This window comes from Trichechus manatus, unplaced genomic scaffold (assembly GCF_000243295.1).
Source record: "Trichechus manatus latirostris isolate Lorelei unplaced genomic scaffold, TriManLat1.0 scaffold00060, whole genome shotgun sequence".
NCBI lineage: Eukaryota > Metazoa > Chordata > Mammalia > Sirenia > Trichechidae > Trichechus > Trichechus manatus.
Window position 1 is genome coordinate 2,771,260 of NW_004443996.1, and position 21,704 is coordinate 2,792,963.

The 21,704-nt window shown below is 35.6% G+C and overlaps 1 protein-coding gene across 2 annotated transcripts in view; it reads left to right on the plus strand.

The window, feature by feature from the left end:
- Nucleotides 1–21,704, plus strand: part of CHM (CHM Rab escort protein) — a 256,180-nt gene that overhangs the window by 103,163 nt on the left and 131,313 nt on the right. For both annotated transcript variants that reach the window (XM_004378872.2, XM_023733595.1), the window contains 3 exons: nt 14,968–15,355; nt 19,715–19,831; nt 20,352–20,472. In XM_004378872.2, the coding sequence (XP_004378929.1) occupies nt 14,968–15,355; nt 19,715–19,831; nt 20,352–20,472 (626 nt within the window). The remainder of the gene's footprint in view (nt 1–14,967; nt 15,356–19,714; nt 19,832–20,351; nt 20,473–21,704) is intronic.

The following is a 21,704-nucleotide window of genomic DNA, read 5'->3' on the forward strand; positions in this document are numbered from 1 at the left end:
AGGTGGATGGATTTACATCTGGGTTCTCAATTCTGTTCCATTGGTCAATGTATCTGTCGTTGTACCAGTACCAGGCTGTTTTGACTACCCTAGCTATGTAGTAGGTTCTGAGGTCAGGTAGTGTGAGTCCTCCTACTTTATTCTTCTTCTTCAATAGTGCTTTACTTATATGGGGCTTCTTCCCTTTCCATATAAAGTTAATGATTAGTTTTTCCATCTTTTTAAAGAATATTGTTGATATTTGGATCGGTATTGCATTGTGTTTGTAAATTGCTTTGGGTAGAATTGTCATTTTCATTATGTTGAGTCCACCTATCCGTGAGCATGGTATGTTTTTCCATTTATGTAGATCTCTTTTGGTTTCTTGTAGTAGTGTTTTGTAGTTTTCTTTGTGTAGGTCTTTTACATCCCTGGTTAGATTTATTCCTAAGTATTTTATTTTTTTAGGGGCTATTATAAAAGGTATTGTTTTCCTGATTTCTTTTTCGTCATTCTCTTTATTGGTGTATAGGAATCCAGCTGATTTTTGTATGTTTATCTTGTGTCCTGCCACTCTAGTGAATCTTTCTATTAGTTCCAGTAGTTTTCTCGTGGAGCCTTTTGGGTTTACTATGTGGAGTATATCATCTGCAAATAGGGACAGTTTTACTTCTTCTTCACCAATTTGGATGCCCTTTATTTCTTTTTCTTGCCTTATTGCTCTAGCTAGGACTTCCAGCACATTGTTAGACAGGGATGGTAATAAAGGGCATGCTTGTCTTTTTCCTGTTCTCAAGGGGAATGTTTTCAGCCTCTCTCCATTAAGAATGATGTTGGTCATTTGTTTTGTATAGATGCTCTTTATTATGTTGAGGAATTTTCCTTCTGTTCCTATTTTGCTAGAGTTTTTATCTGGAATGGGTGTTGGACTTTATCAAATGCCTTTCCTTGTCAGTTGAGATGATCATGTAATTCTTTTATTTATGTGGTGTATTACTTTGATTGATTTTCTAATGTTGAACTATCATTGCATACCTGGTATGAATCTCACTTGGTTGTGGTGCATTATTTTTTTGATACGATGTTGAATTCTTTTGGCTAGAATTTTATTGAGCATGTTTGCATCTATTTTCATGAAAAATATTGGTCTATAATTTTCTTTTTTCGTGGTGTGTTTACCTGGTTTTGGTATCAAGGTTATGCTGGCTTCACAGAATGAATTCGGAAGTGTCACTTCCTTTTCTGTGTTCTGTAATAGTGTGAGTAGTACTGGTGTAAGCTCTTCTCTGAATGTTTGATAGAATTCTCCAGTGAAGCCATCTGGGCCAGGGCTTTTCTTCATTGTTGTTGAGAGTAGTTTTTAATTACCCTTTGAATCTCTTCTCTTGTTATCGGTCTGTTCAGATTTTCAACATTATTTTTTATTTGGGTAGGTATTGTGTTTCTAGAAATTTGTCCATTTCCTCTAGGTTTTCAGATTTGTTAGAATATAGTTTTTCGTGGTATTCTGTTATGATCTTTTTTATTTCGATTGGGTCCAGTGTTATGTCCCCCATTTCATTTCTTTTTTGGTTATTGATGTGCTCTCCTGTTTTTCTTTTGTCAGTTTGGCCAGTGGTTTGTCAATTTAGTTCATCCTTTCAAAGTACCAACTTTTGGTTTTGTTAATTCTTTCTTTGTTTTTCTATTCTCTATTTCATTTATTTCTGTTTTGATTTCCTTTCTTCTGGTGGCTGTGGGCTTCTTTTCTGTTGTCTGTTTCTTCAAGTTGTATACCTAATGTTTTGATTTTGTCCCTTCTTTTTTGATATTTGCATCTATTGCTATAAATTATCCTCTGAGCACTGCCATTGCTGTGTCCCAAAGGTTTTGGTATGTTGTGTTTTTATTCTCATTTGTTTCTGGGAATTTTTTGATTCCATCTTTGATTTTTTTCTATTATCCAGTGGTTTTTAAGCAAGGTGTTATTCAGTTTCTGTGTATTTGTTTTTTTTTTCCCTCATTCTTCCTGTTAATAATTTTTACTTTTATGTCTTTGTGATCCGAGAAGATGCTTTGTATCATGTCAGTGTTTTGGATTTTGTTGAGGGTTGCCTTGTGGCTTAAGATGTGGTCTATTCTGGAGAATGTTCCATGTGCATTGGAAAAGAATGTATACTTTGCTGCTGTTGAGTGGATTGTTTTATATATGTCTGTGAGGTCAAATTGGTTGATCATGTCCTTAACATCTTCTGTATATTTGCAGAGTTTCTTTCTAGATGTTCTGTGACCTTTACCGAGAGTGATGTATTGGAAGTCTCCTACTATTACTGTGGAACTTTCAGTTTGTCTTTTCATTGCTGTTAGAGTTTGTTTTATGTATTTTGCAGCCCAGTCGTTGGGTGCATAGGTATTTATTATGGTTATGTCATCATGGTGGATTGTCCTTTTAATCATTATATAATGTCCTTCCTTTTCTTTTATGGCAAATTTTGCCCTAAAGTCTCTTTTTTCTGAGATTAATATTGCCACTGCTGCTCTTTTTTGATTTCTGTTTGCTTAGTATATTTTTTATAACCTTAGATTTTTAATAGATTTATGTCTTTGTGTCTAAGGTATGTCTCCTGTAGACAGCATATTGATGTGTCCTGTTTTTTTAATCCACTTTGTCGCTCTCTGCCTCTTTTTGGGTGCATTTAAGCCATTTACATTCAGTGTGATTATCGATAGGTGTGAGTTTATTGCTGTCATTTTGTAGTGTTTCTTTTTTTTGGGGTGCTGACATTTCGTTTTTTCCTCTTTCTCTGCTGCGCTGAGTTCTTTTTGTTTGTGAAATTTCTTTTCATTTCTTTTGTTATTATGGATTTTGTGTTTACTGAGACTTTATATTTTTCTTCTTTATTTTGATGAGTTGGTTTTGTTAACTTTCTTCAGGGTTACCTTGTAATTTTCTGTTGTCTTCCTAAGTTTGGACCAGTCTTTTATTACTTGATATCACCTTGACGTACTCTCCATTTTAAATTCTATATCTACACCATGTATTCCCCCTTTTATTGTTCTGACATTGTTTCCATTTACATATTGACATCTCTAGTTCCCTGTTCTGAATCTTTTAGCTTTGTTTTATCCTTGAGAGTTCATTACCTAGGTCAGTATTTGGCTGATACTGATCTGTGTCCTCTATTCAGGTTGTTGCCTGATGTTGGTTCTCTAACCAAAGGACTCTGTTTAATAGTTCCTGTATGTTTGGTTTGGTTTTTACAAATTCCCTTAATTTCCTGTTGGGAGTTCTATGGAGGTGCCTTTCTGCGTGTGGGCTTATTGACTTTATTCCAGGATGGCAACACTGAGTCATGTCGTTTGGTCAGGAACCTCCACTCTGTATCTCTATTCCTTCCCTTTTTTTCTATCATCAGTTTATTCTTCTCCTCAGTGATTTCTAATCTAATACTTATCCATTCGTTTAAGGTGCAGGGTTCTAGGATTGACTTTATCTGTTTCACTTGGTTTTTTGGGTCTTTGTTGCAGTGGGATGACTTAGTATGTCTAACTAGTCCACCATCTTGGCTCTGCCTCAAGTTATGTGAAATTTTTGTGCAAATATTGAATAATACCAATAAGAAAAAAAGGAGTAAAAAATAAAGGAAATGAAAAATCAGCTATATTCTTTACAATTTAGAGGCAGCCGTGGTTTACATAGTAGATACATAAATGTAGATGGTTGGGTGATAGATAAGTAGTTATGAAGTAGTAAGTCAATCCAGGATTAGTGAATTGAACAGTTTTATTATATCAGAACTCTGGATCACATCCTCTGTATTTCTCTTAGCTTTCTGTGCAGGTTTACAAGATGGATGCCATGGTTTCAAATACGTTCTCACACTGCAAAAGATCTCTAAACAGGAAATGAAGTTAGGAAACTTTTTCCCTAAGATGAGTATACTCTTTTTTATTTTACTGAAAATCTTTACCAGTAGTCCCCAGCAGACTGTTCCTCCTTGGCTATAACTGGGTAACATGCCCATCTCTAAATCAGTCACTTAGCAGAGGGAAGTGAAATTACCGTAACTGATTTTGTCCATCATGATCGATGCCCTAAGACTAGGCAGCTTCTGCCTGATACTGAAACAGAATTTGAGCTCTTGTAGCAAGGAGAAAGAGGGTAGTGGTTGTTCAGTAAGCAACCAGTACTGCCTGTTGTACACTGCCTTATGGAATTTTGTTCTTGTAGAAATGTGACAGAGGTTGATATTTCAGCTGCATTCTACAGTATGTGTTAGCATTTTAAGTTGGTACCAAACAGAGAACTATATCTACCAATATATTGCAGCAATTCAAAATTGATTACAGTGCTTTTTTTATATTACTATTTTCTGAAACCACAAGTTCTGGTTAGTCTAATTTTTATAACTCTTATGAGTAGCCATTAAACATTTATTTGCAGGAATAAACAGTTGGGTAGCAGTGTAACATATATGGTGCAAATCAGAAATGAATGGCCTTAGAACAGAGTGCATGCATCAGAGTAAAAGAATACATTTTTTTTGTAAAATGCAGTATTGGGAAAATGGTGCAGCTGGCTGAGAAATATGAAAACCTGTGCTAAATAAATTAACCAGCTTGTTGGCAATTTTTCATTTGACTCATCTGAAAGGGGAGCCAAACTATTACAGGGCATTAATAAGACGCATTCATTTTGAGGTTTTCCTTTGTTACTACAACTAATTGATGAGCAATATTGGATAATATCATAATTTATAGCCCATAGTTCCAAATGCATTTGTACAAAGTAGTATTCAGTAGTTGCGGTTAGATAAAATTATTTCAAAAATATTGTACTGTATTGTAAATGGCCTTTGAAGTTCAAATTAGCAATATAAATGACATTAGATTTAATGTTTGAAATCTATTTTGATAGTTAAAATTTTTTCTAATTTTGATTTTGGTGAAAATATACACAGCGGAGCATGTACCCCATTCAGCAATTTCTACAGGTACAATTTAGTGACATTGGTTACATTCTTCACGTTCTGTCACCATTCTCGCTGTCTCTACCCGTGTGCGTCAACACCATTGACATAGACTCACTACCCCCTAAACTTCTCGTCTATACTTTAGAGTTACTGTTGTCAGTTTGCTCTCATACAGATAATTCTTTAAAAGAGCACAATGCTCATAGCGAATATTCTTTACTAATTTAGCAAAACTGTTGTTTAGTTTAAAGATGTCTTCGGGGGATTAATTTGGTTCATGGTTTGAAGATTTCCTGAGAGTGATAGATTCAGGAGTTCCTCCAGTCTCAATAGATCCAATAAGTCTGGATTCTGAAATAATTTGAAATTCTGTTCTACATTTTTCCCCTTTTGATCAGGATTCATCTACTGAGTCCTTGATAAAAACATTCGGTAATGGTAGCCAGGCACCATCCAGTTCTCCTGGTCTCATGGCAAAGGAGGCAATAGTTCATAGAAGTAGTTAGACCTGTAGTCTACTTCCCTGTCTGATTCCTTGGTCTCCTTCTTCCTTTGCCTCTCCAGGGAAATAGAGACCCATTGTTGTATCTTGGATGGCCGTTCTCAGGTGTTTAAGATCCTAGGTACTACTCACCAAACCAGGGAGTGGAACAGAAATTCTCAAAACAGTATTAGGCCAGTTGATTGGACAGTCCCACGAAGTCATGACCCTGAACCTTCAAACCAGCAGAACTAATTCCATAAGGTGTTTGGATGTACCTAAATAGTATCAGCAGCTTTAGCCTCTTTTTGTTGTTGTTGCTGTTGTGTGTAACACTATATTTACTGTTTTGCTCTTTTTCTGTTGTATGACTTAGTGATATCAATTACATTCGTCAAGCTGTGCAATGATTACCCTTAATGGATGCAAATTTTCTCATCACCCTAAACATAAACCCACTACTTTCCAGAGAATGATTCCCTCTCTCCCCCAACCCCAAACCAGAAAACCAAACCCATTGCTATCGAGTCAATTTCAACTCATAGCAACCCTACAGGACAGAGTAGAACTGCCCCATAGGGTTTCCAAGGAGTGGCTGGTGGTTTCGAACCGCCGACCTTTTGGTTAGCAGCTGAGCTCTTAACCACTGCGCCACCAGGGCTCCCCGCCCACCCCAGGTAACCACTCATATACATTGGTCTCTATATATTGTTCTTGTCATACAGTATTTGTCCTTTTGTGATTAACTTATTTCACTAAGCATAATGTCTTCAAGGTCCATACATGCTGTAGCATGTATCAGGACTTCATTTCTCTTGTGGCTGAGTAGTATTCCATTGGATATATGTACTACATTTTGTTTATCCATTCATCTGCTGATAGGCACTCAGGTTCTTTCCACCTTTTTGCTATTGGGAATAATGCTGCAACGAACATAGGTGTGCATATGTCTGTTTGTGTCGCTACTTTTAGGTCCCTGGGCTATATACCTAGGAGTGGAATTGCTGGGTCAGCCCTGGTGGCGTGGTGGTTAAGAGCTTGGCTGCTAACCAAAAGGTTGGCAGTTAAATCCACCAGCCACTCCTTGGAAATCTTATGGGCCAGTTCTGCTCTGTCCTATAGGGTCTCTATGAGTCGGAACCGACTCGATGGCATCTAACAACAGCAACAACAAGGTAGTTCTAACTTTATTTATTTTTTTATTTAAGTTTATACATGCATGTTTAATGTCTCTGGTTATCTGGTTTTCCAAGTACACAGCCTGGAGTTCTAGTTAATAGTTTGTTGTTGTTAGCTGCCATCAAATTGGCCACCAACTCTTGACAACTGCCTGCACAATGGCAACGTTAACTCCTGGTCCCACGGCATCCCCATAATCAGTTATGGATCAGACCATTGTGATCCATAGGGTGTTCACTGGCTGATTTATGGAAGTAGATCAGAATTTTAATTTTTTGAGGAATTGCCATACTGTTTTCCACAACGGTTGTACCATTTTACATTCCCATCTCCAATGAATAAGGGTTCTGATCTCCCACATCCTCGCCCACATTTGTTATTTTCTGTTTTTTTGTTCATTGCCATTCTAGTAGGGGAGAGGTGGTATCTCATTGTAGTTTTGATTTGCATGTCTCTGATGACTAGAGATGATTAGCATCTTTTCATGTGTTTATTGGCCTCATGAGTATCTTCTTCGGTGAAATGTCTGTTCATGTTCTTTGCCAATTTTTTAATAGTATTATTTGTCTTTTTGTTGTTAAGTTGTAGAAGTTTTATGTATATTTTGAATATTAGACCCTTATTGGATATATGGAGCCCTGATGGTGCAGTGGTTAAGAGCTCAGGCTGCTAACCAAAAGGTCAGCAGTTCGAATCCACCAGCTGCTCCTTGGAAACCCTATGGGTTCTGCCCTGCCCTATAGGGTCACTATGAGTTGGAATCAACTCAGTGGCAGTGGGTTTTATATGACATATGGTTCCTGAAGATTTTTTTCCCAGTCTGTAGGTTGTCTATTTAATCTTTTGATAAAGTTCTTTGATGAACATAAGTATTTAATTTTTATGTGGTCCCAATTATATATTTTGTCTTCTGCTGCTCGTGCATTTGTTGTATTTGATAGTCTAACATTACAAAAAAAATTAGGTCCAATAACTTCACCTCCATATTTTTTTTCCAAGAACTTTATGGTTTTAGGATTAATGTTTTGGTCCTTGATCCATTTTTAATTAGTTTTTTATGTATGATATTAAGTATGGATCTTGCTTCATTCTTCTGCATGTGGAAATTCAGTTTTCCCACCACCATTTATTGAAGAGACTGTTCCTTCCCCGTTGAATAGACTTAGCACCCTTCTTGAAAATCAGTTGACCATAGATGTATGGATTTATTACTGGGCTCTCTGTTCTTTTCCATTAGTCTGTGTGTTATCATAAACCAGTACCAGGCTGTTTTGTTTACTGTAGCTGTATAGTATTGGGTGTGAGGCCTTCTACTTTGTACTTTTTCTTCAAAATGGCTGTGGCTATCCAGGGCCTCCTGCCATTCCATATAAAGTTGAGGATTAGTTTTTCCATTTCCATAAAAATGCTGTTGGAATTTTGATCAGAATTGTGTTGAATCTATAGATCACTTTTGGTAGTATTGGCATTTTCACAATATTAAGTCTTCCAGTTCATGAGCACAGAATGTCTTTACATTTATTTAGCTCTTTTTTAATCTCCTGCAGCAGTGTTTTATAGTTTTCATTGTATAAGTCCTTTACATCTCTGGTTAGGCTTATTCCTAAGTATTTTTTATTCTTTTAGGTGTTACTGTAAATGAAATTGTTTTCTTGATTTTCTTTTCATATTTCTCTTAGTTGGTATATAGAAACTTGACTGGTTTTTGTGTGTTGATCTTGTAGCCTGCAACTTTACTGAATTCTTCTACTAGTTCTAGAAGCTTTCTTGTGTGTTCTTCGGTTTTTCTATACATAAGATCATGTCATCTGCAAATAGAGATAGTTTTACTTCTTTTCCAATATGGAAACCTTTTATTTCTCTTGCATACCTTATTGCTCTGATTAGGACTTCAGTGCAATATTGAATAGAAGTAGTGATAGCGGGCATCTTTGTCTCATTCCCATTGTCAAGGGGAAGGCTCTAACTTAGTCTTTCTCCATTGAGTGTAATGTTGGCTGTTGGTGTTTCATAGATGCCCTTAATCATGTCGAGGAACTTCCCTTCCATTCCTTTCATATTGAGACTTTTTAATCAGGAAAGTGTGTTGGATTTCATCAGATGCCTTCTCTGCATCTGCTGAGATGATCATGTGGGTTTTTTGTTGTTGTTGTTGTATTAATGTGTTATATTACATTGCTAGATTTTCTAAGGTTGAACCATCCTTGCATTCCTGGAACAAATCCCACTTGGTCCTGGTGTGTAATTCTTTTAATACATTGTTGAATTCTGTTCGCTAGTATGTTGTTGAGAATTTTTGGACCTGTATTCATGAAGGCTATAGGTCTGTAGTTTTCTTTTCTTGTGGTATCTTCATCTGGCTTTGGTGCCAGGATAATGCTGGCTTCATAGAATGAGTTAGGGAGTATTTCTTCCTTGTCTATATTTTGGAAGAGTTTGAGCAAGATTGGTGTCAATTCTCTGAATGTTTGGTAAAATTCCCCAGTGAATCTGTCTTGTCCAAGGCTTTTTTTGTTGGGAGACGTTTTATTACTGATTAAATCTCTTCTCTTCTTATGAGTCTGTTAAGATTTTCTACCTCTTTTTGTGTCAGTTTAGGAAGGTTATGTGTTTCTAGGAATTTGTCCATTTTGTCTTCGTTTTTGAATTTATTGGAGTACAGATTTTCGTAGTATTTTGTTATGATCCTTTTTATTTCTGTTGGATCTGTTGTAATGTCTCCAATTCATGGATGCAACGCTGGAACCTCTCACTTATCTATACCAAGAAATGTGGAAGACAGCTCCCTGGCCAACTGACTGGAAGAGGTCCATATTTGTGCCCATTCCAAGGAAAGGTGAGCTGATGGAATACAGGAATCATCTAGCAGTATCATTAATATCATGTGCAAGCAAAATTTGGCTAAAGAAAATTCAGCAATGACTGCAGCTGTACATCGACAGGGAACTACAGAAATTCAAGCCAGATTCAGAAGAGGATGTGGAATGAGGGATATCATTGCTGATTTCTGATGGATCTTAGCTGAAACAGAGAATACCAGAAAAAATATTTTCTTGTGTTTTATTGACTACACAAAGGCGTTTGACTGTGTGGATCATAACAAATTGTGAATAACACTGGCAAGAATGAGATTTCCAGAACACTCTCATTGTGTCATGTGCAACCTGTACGTAGATCAAGAGGCAGTCTTGAACAGAACAAGGGGATTCTGCGTGATTTACACTCAGAAGAGGTATGTGTCAGTGTTGTATCTTTTCACCATATGTATTCTATCTGTATGCTGAGCAAATAATACGAAATCTAGACTAAAGAAGAACACAGCATCAGGATTGGAGAGAGACTCATTAAGAACTTGCAAAATACAGACGACACAACCTTGCTTGCCAGAAGTGAAGAGGACTTGAAGCACTTACTGATGAAGCTCAAGACCACAGCCTTCAGTATGGATTACACCTCAACATAAAACAAAAATCCTCACAAGTGGACCAATAAGCAACATCGTGATAAGCGGAAAAAATATTGAAGTTGTCAAGGATTATATTTTACTTGGATCAACAGTCAACATCCATGAAAACAGAAGTCAAGGAATCAAACAATGTATTGCATTGGGAAAATCTGCAGTAAGAGATCCCTTTAAAATTTTAAAGAGCTAAGATGTTACTTTGATGTGTTGACCCAAGCCATGACTTTTTTTTAAAAAAAAAGCAAAAAATCAGATTTAATTTAAAGAAAAAGCATCTGAAGTTATCTGCCAAAAGAGTTTTGCATTTTCATGATTACATCTGTTGGAAGGGTTGGAGAAAAATAAAAATACCGTTTAGCTTAAGAAGTTGTGAGTTATCTGCACATCAATTCATTTTAGGAGGGGAAGAATCCCTGGCCATTTTTGAATATCAAAATTTGTGTAGGTTTCTCTTTTGACTATATTCTACGTTAAAGAGGCAATTGTAAAAAGCCTCCTCTTTTGCACACAGGATAAATCCTTTATTTCAGCCAGCTCTCAATGGAGGGGCAACTAGTACAACACCTTTTCCCTGAACAGTTTCTTTCACATCTCCCAATATCATATTGAAATGTTGATCGTAAGTAATCTTCCTCGAAGCTCTCAGTCATTTCGCATTTTCACATAAATATGCTCATACAGGCTGAGCCTGATGAGATCCAGGGGCTCCTCTACTGTGTTGGTAGTTTGTTGCTGGTCCACGTCATCTGCCATGTTTCAAACCCTCAAGCCATGATATTTTCACTCACCTTATCTGTATGCAAAAGATGGACAATGAAAAAGGAGGACAGAAGAATTGATGCATTTGAATTCTGGTTCTGGAGAATAATATTGAATATGCCATGGACTGCCAGAAGAATGAACAAATCTGTGTTGGAGGAAGTGCAGCCAGAATGTTTCTTAGAAGAGAGGATGGCGAGACTTCAACACTTATTCTGGACCTGTTATCAAGAGGGACCAATTCCTGGAGGATTCAAACTGCCGACCTTTTGGTTAGCAGCCTGAGCTCTTAACCACCGCGCCACCAGGGCTTCACTGACAGCACCTAATAACATGTTTTTGCTTTGTTAGTCTATCGAATGGTTTGTCAATTTTATTGATCTTTTCAAAGAACTATCTTTTGGTTTTGTTGATTTTTTTCTATTTTTTTTCCTCTTCTCTATTTCTTCTTTGATCATTCTGATTTTCTTTGTTCTTGTAGGTCTGGACTTAATTTATTCTTCTTTTTGTAGTTCCTCAAGTTGTAGAGTATGACTGTTGATTTGAGATCTTATTTTTTGATGTAGGTGTTTATTGCTATGAATTTCCCTGTGATGATTGCCTTCACTGTATCCTGTTGTTTTGGGTGTGTTGTATTTTCATTTTCATTTAACTCCTAGAATTTTTTTTCTTCATTCTTGATTTCTTCCTTGACCCATTGGTTGTTTAGTAACTGTTGATTTGAGATCTTTCTTCTTTTTTGACATAGGTGTTTATTGCTATGAATTTCCCTGTGATGATAGCCTTCACTGTATCCCGTTGTTTTGGGTGTTGTGATGGTTGGGATTGTGTGTCAACTTGGCTGGGCCATGATTCTCAGTGTTTTAATGTAATTACTCCCATGATTGAATATACTGTGAGTAGCAAATCAGATGAAAGGGAGTCTCCTTGGGGGTGTGGCCTGCATGTGAATATAAGCAGACGTTCTGGCTTTTTGCTCTCTCTGGATCCTGTGGCTGCCTCCTGTTGTCTCATCTCTGGTTCTTGGGTCTTGAGCTGTCAGCTTATCTGCTGAACCTGGGTTTTGTCAATCTGCGCAGCCTGCGAGTGGGAGCCCTGCTCTCTGACCTGCCGACCTTGGGCTTGCCAGCTTCTGTGGCTGTGTGACTTGGGAGAGGCCTCTACCCTGATCCACGGACGTGGGACATTCTAACCTCTACAATCGCATGAGCTGTTTCCTTGATATAACTCTCTCTGTATATATATATTTATACATTTTACTAGTTTTGCTTCTCTAGAGAACCCAACCTAAGACAGGTGTGTTGTATTTTCATTTTCACTTAACTCCTAGAATTCTTTTACTTCACTCTTGATTCCTTCCTTGACCCATTGGTTGTTTAATAGTGTGTTATCTAGCTTCCCTGTATTTATATGTTTGCTATTTTTTCTTGTATCATTAATTTCTTGTATTATTCCTTTGTGTTTGGAGAAGATAATTTTTATCATTTCAATCTTGCTGAGACTTGTTTCATTCCTAGCATATGGTCTATCCTGGATAATGTTCTGTGTGCACTAAAGAAAAATGTGTATTGTTTTGATTTGGGGTAGAGACTTCTATATATGTCTATGAGATCTAATTTTTTTTTATGGTATTGTTCAAGCCTTCTATTTCCTTACTGATTTTCTTTCTGGAAATTCTGTTCGTTATTGACAATGGTGTGTTGAAGTCTTCTACTATTGTAGAGTTTATCGCTCCTTTCAGTTTTGTCGGTATTTGCTTTATATATTTTGGTGCATTGATGTTGGGTGCATATATATTTATCATTGTTATATTTTCTTGAAGGATTATCCCTTTAATCAATATATAATGTCCTTCTTCATCTCTTATAATGGATTCTGACTTAAAGTCTATTTTATCTGATAACAGTATGGCCACCCATCCTCTTTTTTGATTACTACTTGCGTGAAATATTCTTTTCCATCTTTTCACTTTTAATCTGTTTGTGTCCGTGGGCCTAATGTGTCTTTTGTAGATAGCATATGGATGGACCTTGTTTTTTTTTAATCCATTTTGACACTCTCTGCCTTTTGCAGGCAGAGTTTAATCTGTTTACATTTAAGGTAATTATTGATAAGGAAGGAGTTACTTCTGTCATTTTGTTACTTGTTTTTGTGTGTCTTTTAATTCCTTTGTTCTACCTTCCTTAGGATTTTGTTATTATTTGTGATAATTTGCTTTCTTATACTGAGTCTATTTGGTTTCTTCTTTCTTACTTTTTGTGTATATTTTTTAAATTATCTATAAAAATTCCATTTCAGACCTTATGTTTACAGTGATATATGTTTCTTTGATACCAACAATTAACATATAAACAGCAAATAACATACAATATTAACATCTTTAAATTCTCATCTTAATTCTCTCCTCTCACCTCCCATTTTTTGTTACTGTATCACTTTTCACATCATATGTTCTGTGTCTCTTTGGATAGCTTTGTACTTATTTCTTATACATTTGATGATATGACTGACGCTTGTAGTACATAACAACTGAGTTTACCCACTAAAAATTCCCTGAAATAAGTCTTTTCGTTTGCCCATGCCGTTATCTTTATTGGCAATCATGCCTTTATTTATCTATTTATTTATTTATATTTAGTTTTCTTCCCTGTGTACTTGATCAGATGTTTGTCTAATGGTCTTTCCTTTCCACTTGAAGGACACCCTTTAGCAGTTCTTGCAAGGCAGGTATTGTAGTAACAAACTCCCACAGCTTTTGCTTATCTGGGAATGTCTTGAGTTTGCCCTTGTTTTTGAAGGATAATTTTGCTGGATAAAGAATTCTTGGTTGACAGTTTTTATCTTTCAGTGCTTTATATATGTCTTTCAATTGCTTCCTGACCTCCAGTGGTTTTGTTTTTTAAAGAGTAATTTATAAATAAATGTAGGTAAGCTGCGTGTGTGTATTAAAATGGGAACACGAAGTAATAGAGTGATGAGTGCGATTGGGTTAAGGGTGACTTTTTGGATGTGAAATTTAAACTTTTTCTTAGAATATATAGATTGTTAAAGGATGCAGTTATGTTTGGGGATGGGAGATAGTGATATGGGGACTGGGAAGACTAGCCCAGAAGAAACAAATTATATGGGCCAAGGCATGGAGATTAGAGTTGATAAATTGAGAGTTAGAGTTGACATGTTGGAAAGTAGGAAAAGATCAGAAGATAGTAGATAAAGAAAATGATTTGGAGACAGGAAGAGGAAGATTTTATGGGGTAGAGTTTAGATTTAATATAAGGTACTATAAATTCTTGAGCAATCAATTAGCAGATGCTTACTTCCCAGGGACTGTCATGGATAAGGCATTGGATTAGGTGACAAGCATTCAGGCTCCTCAGTGTAAATAGTGGGTCATGCCTAGGATAAAATATCGTGGAGAAATACATGATTCAGGCAGACCGAATCGTAACCTATTGTATCAGTCAACACCATGATGCACTGAGAATGTTAACTCTACTGGTAACTTGAGAACTGGGGCTTCCAGCAGAGTAATACACACCAATATTTAAACAAAATATGGCAGGGAAAAATACAGAAAGAACCTGTTAGACACTACATTGTGATAGGCCAACAAGTTTTTTTCTACTTTACTGAAGATAGCTCTGTGAAACCATCAAGTAAAGAATTTCTCAGTAATAATAAACTACCATTGTTATTTATTATGTACCAGGCACTGTGCCAAGTTGTTTGCATGCCATACCACATTTAATCTTCAGAACGACCTTGTGAGGTAGGTGGTATTATCTAGTCATAGAGTCAGGATTTGAACCCAGATCTGATTTCTCCACACTGTGCTCTTCACTACTGTGTTGATTGTTTCTAAAATATAATTCCCCTATCTGCCTTAAGTACTCAAAAATGTACATGTGATATCGACTCCTAAACCTTGAAATTTCTTTTTTTTTCAAATCTTAATTGTTTTTCATATTCTCTTGAAACCTTAACAGGTGAATGTTTAATGTCTGGGTCACATAAGGGAAAATACACACTGAACTTGATAAGAAAAATACGATAAAGAAATAAAAATTGCCATGGAAAGTTAAAGCAATATATACATGTACCAGAGTACAGTTATCAAAAGTTTGATGTTGGTTATTATTATAATTTCTTATTAGTCAGGATTTACATGAAGATGTCGAAGAAGCTGGTGCACTGCAGAAAAATCATGCTTCTGTGACATCTGTGAACTCCACAGTAGCTGCAGATTCTGTTTGCCTGCCTAAAGAAGATGAGTCATTAAGCACCGTGAGCTGTGAAATACCTGCAGAACAAACTCCAAGCAGTAATCCAGAGAGTGCCCCAGAAGTAAATGATGTTGAAGCAATAGAGGAGAAAGAAAATGATTGTAATGATAAAACTTGCATGCAGGCAACTTCAGAAAAGGAAACAAGTGAAAATGTGCCTACAGCAGAGAACACTGCAGAGCAACCAAAGAAAAATATGATTACTTACTCGCAAATTGTTAAAGAAGGCAGGAAATTTAATATTGATTTGGTGTCAAAGGTAAGTACCAGTTTTACCATCTTATTATAGAACAACACTAGCTTTTAATTGATTGAAAATAGCACCTGGTCCCATAAACCCAATTTTCTTAAGTTTATTTTCTGAAATGTAGAGCATTTGTTTTATAAAGAGATAGTAGCTAGAAGTTTATAATTAAATTAAAATACTCTTTAAGTGTAGGTTAAAAACATATTAAAATGTTCAGTACTATATCACAAGCATTCTTTTCTGGTTGAACCCATAGTCCACCTTAATATTTTCCTAACATGTGGGTACTATGGATTCTATCAAAAGAGAAATTCTGATGAACCTGTTTACAAATCCATGTTATTCACAGCCAATCTATTAAATGAACTTTTTAAAAAGTCTTTATATATATTAACTGTTTTTGCATGTGTATGATGATGAGTGATGAGTGGAGCCCTGGTGGTGCAGTGGTTAAGGGCTATGGCTGCTAACCAAAAGGTCAGCAGTTCAGATCCTCCAGCTGCTCCTTGGAAGCCCTATGGGGCAGTTCTACTCTGTCCCATAGGGTTGCTATGAGTTGGAATTGACTCCATGGCAGTGGGTTTTATGATGATGAATATTGTCTTAGTTATCTAGTGCTGCTGTAACAGAAATACCACAAGTGGGTAGCTTTAACAAACAGAGATAGTTTATTTTCTCACAGTTTAGGAGGCTAGAAGTCCAAATTCAGGGCTCTAGCTCTATGGGAAGGCTTTCTCGGTCGGCTCTGGGGGAAAGTCCTTGTCTCTTCAGCTTGTTTCCTGGCTCCTTGGTGATCTTCATGTGGCATGACATCTTTCCTTTCCTATCTCTGCTTTCTCGCTTGCTTGTGTAATCTCTTTTATATATGAAAATACACCCTACACTAATCTTGCCTCATTACCATAACAAAGACAACTCATTCCCAAATGGGATTATAACCACAGGCATAGAGGTAAGGATTTACAATACATATTTTAAGGGGACATAATTCAATCCATAACAAGTATTCTAAATAAACCAATGCGTTTTTGAAAATCATGTGTTAAGGTTTGAGGTCTTCAGAGATTAATAGTGATGGGGACAGGGAGGCTGGGAAGAGTGCTAGTGTCTTAGGTGATGTTTGCATCCTTAAGTCTAATGTTAGGTCATTGTGACTTCAGAGGAGATCCCTGGGTCTTAGGAGGGTAAAATGTTGCATTGGCTTTATAGGAAGCAAGGCTTTTAGTACAAAAGAGTAGAAAACTAGTAAGATAAAGATTAATGACCATAAAAGTCTAAGATAAAGGACTGGGTAAAAGTAGAGAAAAACAAAAGTAGGAGTGAGTAGGGAATAACATCCACTTTTTCTTAAAACTCGGCTTTTCAGTTTGTGTGCTCTCTTAATGAAAGTTCCAAGTGGTAGGGTAATGGGAAGGAATGAGGCATTCCCCTCATGTATTCCTGATACAATCCTATATCCTTACACTGTGTTCCCTTTGTACTTGATGGCTGACGATATGAATATCTTTCTACTATCCATTGCTTCTTTCTATCTCATAGCTCTCTGCATCTGATTCTGTCTTGGTCTGAACTGGCTACTGTCTTGGTCCTACCTCGTATTTCTGCACCATCTACCCCACCTTTTCCATCTGCTTTGACCCTGCCATACTTTGAAATATGGCATTCTTTCCATGTTACATTGACTCATAGTCACTGGATGGAAGTTAGTCATAGCTCACTAGTCTTCTGTTCTTGTGAGCAGTACTCAATGAAATAAATTAGAAAACAAAAACAAAAAACTGAAGTAATCAAGTAGTAAATGGGCATTGTTCTGAAAATTTTATTTTGGATTAGTTGCTTGGAATTTGGAATGCTTTACCTGAAGAAAGTGATATAAATGGTGGTCAGAATCAAGGCTAGCTCATAAAAGTCTGTAATGCTTATGGTAGCTAAAATACAGACTATATGTTACAGAGGAAAATGGTAGAAGATGATACTGTTTCAATTTTAGAAATTACTGTGGAAATTATCCAGTTGTATAAGAACATGAATGATGGTGGTAGAGGAAAAGTTAAATTAGAAACTGAGACATTTGAAGAGATTCTGAAGGAGATTTATGAGTATTTCCATGGGTTTGGATGGTTAATAATACTGGTTCTCTTAGACTAAATTAAAAATAAAAATGTCCAGAGGAGTCTAGGCAGTTGTACTTTGTCCTGTATATTTTACATGAGTATGTATATTTAAGAAATAACCAATAATCATTTATTGTACTCATTCTATAAAGGCAGGAGAATCTAAAGAACTTATAAGCATAGCAGTACAAGATGTTTATTAGTTTTTAATGTTAGTCATTATTGAACATTTATTCAGTGTCCACTGAGTGGAAAGCAGTGTTTTCCATGGTATTGGGGCAATCTTTCACTCCTTCTTGGAAATTTCATCTTTTCTCATAATTGCAGTTTTATACCTAAGCTTAGGATGATTGCCAAACTTCTGTCTCAAGCACCAACTCCTTCCTAAAGTCCAGTTTGATATCTCCAAACTGCTTGACATTTCTATTTGTATTTCATCTCAAGTCATCACTGAATAACTAACAAGTACAGTGGTACTTTACAGTTTACAAAACACATCCATGTATATACCCTTTTAAAAAGTAATCTTACAACTTATGGTAGGTTAGTCTAATAAAATATTTTATAGTATTAGACTCCTATACTAGTACAGAAGATGATTAATGATACAATTCTTACAGAACATTTCTAAGAAAGTTCATACCCTTAATAATATAGGAACCAACATGCCAAGTGAAGTAATTTGTTGTTTATTAAATCTAGTTTATGTTATTTTAATCAAATTGAAGTATTTTTTAGCCTCTTACTGCTGTGAAATTGTTGTAGTGGATCACTTAGAGGGTGGTAAAAAAGAGGCTTAGGTTTAAATATGCCAAGCATTTATTATTTTTAGGCTTTAGAAACAAAGTTCTAGCATAGTTTAAATTTGTTTTCACACTTCTGTGATATCTCTAATGCATTATTTTTTTTTGTTTTCACACTTCTGTGATATCTCTAATGCATTATTTTTTAAGCAGGCAATTTGAATCTTAAGCTTTATTAGATCATATTAAATGAAAATACATTTTAAAATTTGATATATTAATATTTATAAAATTATTCTGGCTACTGAGGGATCCTTGAATTCAAGTGTTAGTTTTTTCAAGAAAATAAGGTATTTGAAGTAATTTAAAAATTATAGTTATGTAATTAAGACTCTTGGCAATACATTCTTAAAAACATGGGCTATATCGGTTGTACAGTATGTTAAGCAGAAGATAATTAAGTAACTTCCCCTATTTAGTCAGAGTAATCGGATTAGCTTAAAAAATGCAATGTCAGTTGTGTTGTGCACAATGCTGAACTAATATAACAGTTTATAAAAATTCACTTAACTGATATTGATTTACAGCAAGTCCTTACTGACCTCTTAGATGCTCAGACTAATGGTCTGGATTGATTTTTGAGCTTCCCTTTTTCTTTGCAGTAAAGCTAATTACATTCTTGTCTTTTTCTCCCGTATTATATATGTAACATTTACATTTTTAACATTTATCAAGTTATAGACATTTAAAAGTATCTTGATATATGAGCTACCCAAATGCTGTTACAGTGTCCACATGGTTAAATTTAAAAAGTGCTAGATAATATTCTGTTGAAATTATTGTTTTTGTCTCTCTGAGATTGGTTAGGAGAGATGTTGAAAGATTAAGTCAATTCCTCACATACGTGTTAGCAATAGTCATCACCCTCACTACTTGAGAGAGAGACATATCTCATATAAATCTAGACTGCTACATTACAGAAAGACTTTATAATCTGATTGTTTCAGTGGAAATGTATCACAAACCTTTTTCTTTTTTTTGAAGGCGTGAAATCCAGGAGACAGTGTTTTTTCTTAATAACCATCTGGCTTTATCCAGTCTACAGTCCCTTATCTAAAACCCTTGGGGCCCATTGTGTTTTGTAATTCAGATTATGTGTATCATGTAACATTTTCAGCAGGGTTTGAGGAAACACTCTATAACCTAGCACATTAATATTTCTGTGGTGAAATATGTGAATATTCATATTAAATGGAGTAAACAAAGACAGCAGACCCTTACGTCATTTTGGGTCAGATTTTGCTCCAAGCAAGTTATGAAAAAAATTTTGGATTTTGAATTTCAGATAATCAATTGTGAACCTGTAATCAATTTTTGTTATGCATTATAATATTTGTAGTTATAGTACTTTTTACAAATAATTTAAAATAGAATTATATATCTCTTTAGCATTTATCACTTTTTTTCTCTATTTCACCTTTTATTTCATCCTCTAAAATATTTCGTTTGTACAGCTGCTGTATTCTCGAGGATTGCTAATTGAACTTCTAATCAAATCAAATGTTAGTCGGTATGCAGAGTTCAAAAATATTACCAGGATTCTTGCATTTCGAGAAGGAAGAGTGGAACAGGTATTGTAACTGGGTATGAGCTTAAGCTATTTTGGTTCATTTTGGAAGGATAAGTAAATAAGATTGTTTTCCTGGTAAAGCACTGAATTCCAATCCTGGATGGTGATTTACAAATATAAATGGTAAGGCATTGCTCAGACAGAAACAATCCATCAATTAAAATTTGTACTGTTAATTTTCTCATGAGTTATACAGCAGCTTAATGTTGGTGTTGAGAAAGCAATAGTTTTAGGCAGTATTGCTAGACTTGAGCTGTCATTTGTTCCCAGTTCGGGGGTGGGGGATACCATTGGCCTTTTAATGATAAGAGGAGCAATTTGGCAGAATTAAGTAAGAGAGTGCACAATTTAATTAGCTCTGAAATCAGCACAGATGCCATTAGAACTGATTGAAGGTAACATGAAACAGCTTGACTAGAATAGAAATACTAATCCTATTATACTTCAAGGAAAAAAATGTTATTTAGAATACATGTATTACTAGGAAGCAGTTTCTTAACTTAAATCATAATATTTTTCAGGTTCCTTGCTCCAGAGCAGATGTCTTTAACAGCAAACAACTTACTATGGTAGAAAAGCGAATGCTAATGAAATTTCTTACATTTTGTATGGAGTATGAGGAACATCCTGATGAATATAAAGGTATTGTTATTTCATTAAATTGTGTTCACCAATTATTTGAGCTTTCTTATTATTTTAATATACCCACTCTTCACTTACAAACATGGTTAAGTTCCAAAGACCAGGTCGTTATGTGAAAATCGGTGTTATGTGAAAATGGATGATGACCACATCAGATCACAAAATGGAGTATGACTATATCATTACATAACTGCCAAATTATATCATTATGTAACTGCCAAATTACATCATTACATAACTGCCAAACCACTAAGAATCATGGCCCAGCCAAGTTGACAGATACCTTAACCATCACATCCGGCATTACTCTCGCCTCATACCTCGCATTCGTTACTGCCAGATGTACATCATTAATGCGCAAGATAGTAGGATAGTAGATTCTTTCCTATTGTAAATGCAAATTGTCAGATAACGAGATAGTCGATAAGTGAGGAGTAGGTGTATGATTATTCTAATTTAGTAAGCCACTTATTACTGTTTAAAATACATTCTAACTCTGTGCTCTTCAGTACATTAGCCATTAGCCACATGTAGATATTTCAATTTAAATTAAATGTAATAAATAAAAAATTCAGCTTCTCAGCCACACTAACATACTTCAAGTGCTCAGTAGCTGTACATGGCTAGTAACTACTATGTAACTACATTGGACAGTGCAGATATAGAACATTTTCATTATCACAGAAAGGCTGTGCTAGATGTTAATTTTTATTCTTGCCAGTTAAATACTACTGTCAACTGGTTCTTCATAGGCAGTATTCCCTTTTCATTATTCCATTACGTTTTCTTCCCAATAATTAAAAAATATATGTTTCTTCATCTTTCCAGGATTACTTTGGCTTGGAATCTTGAACTATTCATTTTGCTGATAAAAAATAAAAGAGGCTAGATGGGATACTGGAAAAAAAAACTGGATATGAAGAGGGGTTGTGTCTTGTCTTGACTTTGATTCATCTCACTGTATAATATAGGGCCAGTTACTTCATAGTTTGTTGAAAATTGAACATATCAGTTTAGTATCAGAGCTATACACTTTAAGTGCATTGGGCTTGAAAAGTTATCCAAAATCAGAATATACTATTGACAATTTATAAAGTTATAATGAGAAATGCAGCAGTATTTTTAACTAGATGGAATAATAACAATCTAGTTCTTGCACTTGAATCTTCAAGGCCACTTGGTTAGTTGCTGTCGAGTTGATTCCAACTCATGGCAACTCTATGTGCAGAGTA